At 33.9% G+C, this 8335-nt stretch overlaps 1 protein-coding gene across 1 annotated transcript; it reads right to left on the bottom strand.

Moving 5' to 3' along the window:
• Positions 1-7891, bottom strand: LOC124841031 (Transmembrane Fragile-X-F-associated protein). Its single transcript, XM_047317193.2, has 14 exons — positions 7449-7891; positions 6093-6183; positions 5755-5839; positions 5431-5515; positions 5029-5098; positions 3911-3980; positions 3637-3682; positions 3280-3526; positions 2997-3202; positions 2008-2082; positions 1359-1428; positions 1032-1112; positions 483-562; positions 1-360 (listed from the first exon to the last, which is right to left on the bottom strand). The coding sequence occupies exons 1-14, from the start codon at positions 7562-7564 to the stop codon at positions 282-284; spliced, it is 1401 nt and encodes a 466-aa protein (XP_047173149.1). The 5' UTR covers positions 7565-7891; the 3' UTR covers positions 1-281.
• Positions 7892-8335: the final 444 nt, after the last annotated feature.

The following is an 8335-nucleotide window of genomic DNA, read 5'->3' as shown; positions in this document are numbered from 1 at the left end:
TATAATTCAACACTCATCACACTCATTTGTAAAGCCTGTAAAAAGCTAGAGTATATATATACAAATTACAGAAGGGAGTGAATGCAAAACAAATTAAATTCAAAAGTGGGATGCTCTATTCTTCTTCCTATCATTTTGATGTTGTATTAGACAGTGAGCAAGTTGGCGTCCAATATTATCATCGCCAAAACTGCACCAAGGATTGATTCACTCAGTTAAAACATGTTATCTAGCCCCTTTCTCTATGGTCTCTTAAAAAAAAAAAAGAACCATGTTAACATCTAAACATCATAAACAGGCAGACGCTCGGCAATAGAGTCACGGCAAATCGGGCACTTCTTACACTTCTCTGAGCAAGTGCTGCAATAACACAAATCAAGCATAAGGCCAAAACTATTTTGACCAAGAAAATGGAAGAAAAATAAAATATTATGTAATGATGCATTAAGTGGCCTTATTGACCATCACATATTTGATCTCACCTGCAAAGAACGCGATGCCTGCATGGGAGCAATACAACGTTAATCTCTCCCTCAAAACAAATTCTGCACAACACTTTCTCCTGTTGCACACAACATAAAATTGGTCAAATGAAATTTCAATTGGTCTAACCATGCCAGTGATGACAGCAATCGGAAACTTCATTTTAAGCAGTTGAATGGGCTAGAACTCATTGAAAATTGTTGTCACCAAATCAAAACAATGTGTGAGGTTAGGTACTATATTGGTGCGACTGACACAAACAAACACATAATTGCTGCTTCACTTTTATGACATAGCAATGACAGTATATTTGATTATTACGTTCACAGGCTATTCATAGTTCCACTGTATTCAAAAGACTGACAGACATTGATTTACAACATCAGATATCAGAACAGGGTCCATGCATAAACAATATTCTAACTGAATGATACCCGATATATCATTGCCCTTGTGGATGGCCTCTAAATGCATCGTATAAGGAACTATGGAAATACACAGCATAAGCACACGACTAACTATATTACTCATTAGGTTAGCTGTTTTACATTTTGAAGTCTTTCATACTCCTGTTGGCTGAATTTTGTGATTTCAGTCTGTTCACCAAGAGCTGCCTGGAGTCTCCAAACCTGTCATTCGAAAACTATAAGCATCCTAATGAAGGAAATCAGAGTTACAGACATACTGAGAATTTTTAAGCCTAATATTGAACAATGAACACAACATAAGGAAGTAAGAGCTAAGCAGATTATAAATTTATATCTATATTATAAAGAACATACCACACAAGGTCATGTTCATCTATACACCTATACACGTAGACCTGAACATACTTCATTATAAATTTATATCTATATTATAAGAATTGCCATTACCTCCTCAGCAAGTTCCTTTTTTGGCATTTTCTTAACAATCTCAGGAGGATAACCACAGAACGTATTATACCTGTTTCAGTACGAAGCCAAATGTACAAAGATCATTAGAAACAACTACAAGATGAACATATAGCAAAAAAATTGAAAATAGCTTAACGTATCTTAATACACGAGAGAAGAGGTAAAAAAGATGTCTTCATATAGTACTTGTGTTGTAAACAAGCTCAAATGCCAAACAGAAAAAGAATAAGAAAAAACAGGAACCTATTTTGGTACTTAAAGATTAAACATCAGCTTAATTTGATTATCTTATGTTAAGAGAATCACTTGAGCACTTAATTGATTCATTTATTAAAATTTGGTTTTTACATTAGAATTCCATGCACCCTGAAAATGAAGGGCAGAACTCAAAAAAAGTTAAATAAAATAATAATTCTGACCAATAAAAGAATACTTCAATGGAAATTGAGAAAATGGGTAAGTGCGTATCTTTGAAGGACCAAAATGGCACCTTTCTGAAAATTAAACATTCACAAGCAAGGCACATGAATTATCAAGAGACATTGCAGTGAATATGTATGAGAGAGAATATAACATTCTTTGTGGTATGATACACACCAAGGTTTGTAATAAAATGAATGATGCTTACCCAGATGCTCCCTCATGGTATATTCGTGCTTGTTCTTCCCGACTCCCTTCGTCAATTGACCACCAACCCAACAATCTGATGCATCAATTGTCAGAATTTAGATGCAGTGCCAGTACAGTACACGCAAATGGTATATCAACAAGATCACAGCTTCCCTTTTAGAAAACTAAAACCCCAAATTAGATGTATTACCTCCGATAAAAATAGAGGTAAAAATAATGATAAGTATTCAGATTACTCCCTTGAGGTTTGAGATATTATGCTCATTTTGTGCACTGAACTAACCAGAGCATCTTTATGAAATACTTGACCCCAATTTATATTGGATTTGCATTTAATAGTGGCAAAAATAATAATAGATGAAAGACATACATTCAATCTGTGAACCAAACCGATAAGAACATCTAGTTTAGCAAATTCCACATAAAACGTCCCAAATTAAGAAGTGTAGAACAGTCTGTTGCTTCTATTGGTTCAGTACATGCCATATTTTATCTACCAATTAGAGTATTTTTACTCTATCTGATGTACTTTTTACTGTTTCTACCATGTCCAGCGGCAGTATAGCTTTATCCTTTTATTGTTTTGTTATAACAGAAGGTTGAAAGTGGTTCTTATCGGGTGAAAATTGTACTTAACTAATTTTATGTTATCAGTTTGCACACCCCTGGACTCAAGGTGCTTAAAGAATCACTCTATCTTTGAATTTCGTATTCTTAACATATAACTAAGCTTTTTTATCCAAATTTAACTGAAAACGGCTCATAAATAAAACACGGTAATCAAGGATTTATTTGATTTGAGAAAAATCAGGGGAAAAGAATTTTATATCACATGTCCCACTCGAACCCTGATTGTTAAAATTAGTTATAAATCGGAAAGAGTCAGAATAAAGCTCAGGGAAACAGAATGACAACAATGTAGTCAGACCAAACAACAGAGTTTTAATCTAAAGTTTCCCTAACAAGTCATAAAAGAAAATCAATTACCTGGAACCATGATGCAAGAACCCCAAGCAATCATGAACTCTTGAAGAAAATCTAAAATAAATTCCTGCAGCAGCTCCACTTCGAAGGAGAAGCACAAGTTTCTCCACTAATTTAGATGCAGATAACATTACTCCAGCTCCTTGAAGTAGGAAAAGCGGAGAGAAAATAACTGGAAGTGGTATATATACAGCAGAAGCAGGTGTTCCCTGAAATGAACAACATCTCAGATCTCCAAAAACAACATTCCCAAGGCTGACCAAGCACACAATTCCGTATCATATACCTCTAGATGCATACAGAGAAGAACCTGGAATACAATAATTGGTACTTTCATGAAATGCCCCCCTATCTCTTGAAGGCTACAGATTCTCCCCTCGGATCGATTTTCATCCGTAGAAACCACTAAACCACTGTTCCAGTCAAGATATCTAATAGTAGTTGAAGATGAACTACTGGCTTCTCTTGAATTTCTATGAATTACAGGATTGGACCACTTTGTACATACAAGGAAAGAAAAGCATTCGGCGATACTGCAAAATAATAGATCATAAAACTTTATAAAACCTTCACAGCAGCATTCCAACAAACACAAGCTTAATTATAAAAATGCATGTTAGCACTAAATACGAAAGAAACTTACGCAAAGTTAATAAACAGGTCCCACCAACCGAGAGCACCTACATCACCTGTATTAGACAAGAAAAATGAAGCCAAATTATTTATTTGTATAACTAGGGCCGCCAGGGAAAGTATTGAAGAAGAATATAACAAAACATATTGTACACTACACAGCAGAATAAGACAAATTCCAAAAGGAATCATGAGATTAAACATTGCTACCGTGAGATGAAAAAATAATAATGACAGAATTTATAAAGAATAAGTGAAAGGGAATTTAGAGGGAAAATAGTTACCGCTCATTTTTAGGAGTGTGAAGACTGTTGCAGCAATGAAGAACACCATAGAAATAGCAACCCAAAAGTGCTGCCAAAACAATAACAAGAGTGTAACAAGGCTTTAGCAATTTCAAGTTATAAAATACTTTAATGATAAAAAGAGACAATTAAATAGCATACTTGAAGAGACATAACAAACATTACATGATTTCAACTTGACTCAAGCATAAATTGCAATCAAAAGATTTCCTAATTTTAATATTCTTTAACTATTTGGTGCATGTCACAATTAGAGTACTCCACTGAATTTCTGTGGCATGACAAAGATATCCACTCATGTAAACTAATGCAAAAAAAAAACCCTTTCTGTTAAACAATTTTAGAGTGCTAAAAAGTAGGATACCTGCAACAATTTATAACACTCAACTACAATTAAGTTTTTCAAAAAGGCAATAGCAGTTTCTCCACTGCACAATAAAATCAAATATTAATAGGGAAGAGCGTGGATACGGAGGTAATTGGTGATGGAAATGATGCTAAATTCACCACAATTTCACTCTTCAAACAATACTTTGAAAACCCACAACTTTCACACATTGTTTCCTGAATCCTTTCCTGATGCATTTTTACCATGGTGTGTATACTTAAATAAATCAGAAATACTGTCACTTTCCCCCATATAATCTATGACATAGACAGTGACAAAACTGTTGTTGAAGACTTGAGCAGCATTAAGTAGGAATCTCAAAGGCCTGAGCACCATTAAGTAGGAAACTTTTTGTTTCCTATTTTTCGAAGAAAAAAAATATTAGTTAAAAAATTGCTCAGCATGAGTACTTGTTGAAAATTCTTTTTAAAAAAAAATATAACTCCTTTCAGTTTTTTAAATCAGAAACCAAAATATTGTTAAGCTGTTTTAGTACTCTACTTTCAGTTATCTATTTCTCATATTCTTCCTTGAACTATCCCCTCTTCTTATCCCGCTCAAACACAACATAAGATTCCTTTGATTTGTATTTTTTAATTAGTTAGTTATATTAGAGAACCCAACAAAACACATGAAAAATATACTGATAAGAAGAAAACACTGCAGCTTATGCCTATTTTTTCTACAAAAAATTGATATAAATCCTTACCGGAAGAGTTTCCCATATTGCCTCGTCACTCAAGTTTTCTTCGTCCCCTGGCATTAGAGCCTTACACATCCTGCACATAAAATACAACATAGTTGGTTACAAATGACAGATGAATAATTGATGAATATGAGATCCTAAAATGAACGAATCATGCTGAAGGGGTTCACATTAATCTCTCCAGAACAAAGCACATCACATCATAACAAACCCAAATGTGCACATCAATGATTAAGACTTAAAAATTCCAAAGAAGTAAAATATGATGAAGAAATTCACTTAAGTAACTGGTCTACCAGATGTAAAGAATTCACAAAATTACTCATGTCAACATTGATTACTCTAACATTAGAGAACAACCCAAAAAGAAACTATGGTCTATTGGAGCTATTAAAAAGAAGTTACCTGAAATTGTCAATGAGAATAATGATTTCAAATGTTAGTAAGGGAAGAAACACTATCTTTAGATCAACTGCTGCATAGCCAAGATCTGTGTAAGAACAAAATACGTTAGTATAATGGGAGATTTTGCATCAATGTCACCACAGAAATTTAGCTCCTATATTGCAAAAGAATTATTTCATTTACAGATGGCAAAATGCCCACGTTCCTATGGTTGGAACTTGTAAACTCCAAGCTAACCATATGAACAACCTGTAACTTAAACAAATATTTATTGAATACAGGAAAATAATTGGAAATTCTAACTACGCCACAATGAAAGCATACCATATATGCTCTCAAGATATATACAAAGGAGCAATTCGAATGCAATAAGCAACGGCGTTGCAACGACGGCATGGCATGGTGCCCACTGTCACAATATAAAAATTCAGTATCGTATTTAGTCGTGTCAACATTGTCATGGAAAAACAACAACTAGTTAGTTAGACAAGAAAAGGAAAACAAGGAGCACCCCAGTTTGAGTTTGTATGCTTTGATAGCAAAAGAACAATACACATATCATGGTTTCAAAGTCAAATGGCTCAATACTCAACTACTACGAGTAAACTAAAACTGAAAATAGAAACTGGCTTAAATTTCAGTTAAGAATGATGATGGCATACATTTCGATTACGTGGAGCAGATGGTGCAGGTAATGAAAACCTTCCTCGAGCCACAACACCATGGAACATCCAAAGAGGTAAAAATACTACCCTGTATATTAAAGGTGAATCAGTCATCAACAGTCACCATCTTCTCAGAACCTTATATACACCACACCTTTCCACACATCATTACGATCATAAAATTTCCATATTAATAAACTTCCCAGCACACCATGGCATACATTTTAGGACACCTTAACCTTTTTTTTCATTTATTTATGATTTTGCTAAAATATTACGAGTTTTAATGGATTTCCACCAAACCAACAACATAATATGTCCTTATACTGCATTTAATAATTTTGGCATTACAAAGCAATCATTTCAATTGAATCCCATAATAACTTCCAGATACTATTAATTTTTTGAAGCACGACATAACCTGATTATATGAAGCCACTTTACAATTCACCACCTATGGAGTCTTTCTAACCTCTCAACCTAAAGGTGGGCACCACTTTCATTAGTCAGGTGCTCATTTTCGCAGCTTACTAACTAACACGTAGGCATTATCCCAACTCCAATTGAACCAAAAGCTTGCACACTCCCTGACTATCTTGGTCTACCAATTATTATTTCACAATACCGAAGAGTACTTATTTTCATTCTAGGCCATTACTTTAGTACACAATCATGTTCGCCCCAATCTCCATTCTACCAGCTCAAACACATCCTACACCAAAGTAGAGATGGAGAAAGGAAACAAACTAACACTGGCAATAACCCCCAAGCACCACCTCTCAGGTAGCAATTATACCATTACAAAAATGGGTTCTACAGCGTCTTATCCTGAGCATAACTCTTGCAAATAATTTCAATAGTTAAAAAAACTGAAAAAAAAAAAAAAAACTAGAAAAAACTTTACACAGAACTTCCTCCCATGTCAAAAATCACCAACATTATCACTTTGTACTCTGCACGTGTTTCCAGGAATAGAAACACGTCTTTTTTTAAAAATCAGTTAATAGTAATACTGACACACCCCATATTCTTAGCAAAAAATTCAACCATGCAAAATTTAGGTCAATCATCAGAAGGCAAAACCAAAATCGAGTAATAATTATCACAGAACAAAACAGAAAAGGCATTTCATGAGGTCCCAAACCCAAATCTCCAAAGGAATAATAATAGTCATCATAACAGTAATCATAATAATAATAATAATAATAATACCAGTAATCATAATAATAATAATAATAATAATATTAATAACAATAATAAGAATAATATAATAATAAAGTAGGCAAATCGAAATTGAAGCGAGAATTAAAAGGGTAGAAGAGAATTGAGGAGTGAGGGGGGAGAAAAACCAACCACCAAGAACAAGAGAGATCGTGATCAAGTTTGAGAACGAGGAAGAGAGTGAAGCACAACAGGAAGGTGTGCGCGGCCAGGGCCTGTGCTGAGTTCAACACCCTGCGCCAGCTCATCTTCCCAACCTCCTTCCTTTTCCTTTCTGATCGATTGATATCTTAAAACAAACACCCCCCAGAAACCAAATCTCAATCCCAAAACCACAAAAAAACAAACAACCCTCACAGAATTTATGCAAGCACTTGGTGGACACAACAACCCAACAATAAACGAAAAAGCCCTAGCTTTGTTTCCGATGAAAGGAATTTTGTGACTGAGTGAGACACAGTCTAGTAGTGGGATGAATTTCTAAGTTGAAAGATGAAAATGAAAACTCAAGCCTTCTTTTGGGTCACGATCAAAGAGGAAAGCAAACATTCGTTTCAACACAGTTCATTATAACATTTTTCTTTAATGTTAGCACATATAATATTTCATATATAATATATATACTTTTTTATGCTAACTTTAATTTCGTTAATCAACTACGTAGGAAAAATACTGTTTTTTTTAATTTTAAATCATTTAATAGTAATGCTATGATAACATTTACCTAATTTAAATAAATTCCAAAATAAAAACGTTATCAATATTATGAAGACTAAATAGAATGAATCCAAATCCACTCATTAAAATACTGTTCGTTCTTTTTCATTTAGCCGCTTCTTTTCTTCTGTTCACGTTCTTTATATTTTTAGATTATTTACCAGATTTTTTTCATTATTAGTTTTTTTCAATTATGTTAAATAAATGGAAGTTAAAATATGATGCTAATGTGAAGTAATGAGTGATCTGAATCCGCAATCACACGCTAAGCAAAGTATATTATTATAATAAAGGCTTAGGTT

Source organism: Vigna umbellata, chromosome 1 (assembly GCF_029865625.1).
Source record: "Vigna umbellata cultivar VRB3 chromosome 1, Vumbellata_1.0, whole genome shotgun sequence".
In the NCBI taxonomy this organism is placed as follows: Eukaryota; Viridiplantae; Streptophyta; class Magnoliopsida; order Fabales; family Fabaceae; genus Vigna; species Vigna umbellata.
Note: the sequence above shows the minus strand (reverse complement) of the source record. Positions and strands in the feature narration are given on the sequence as shown.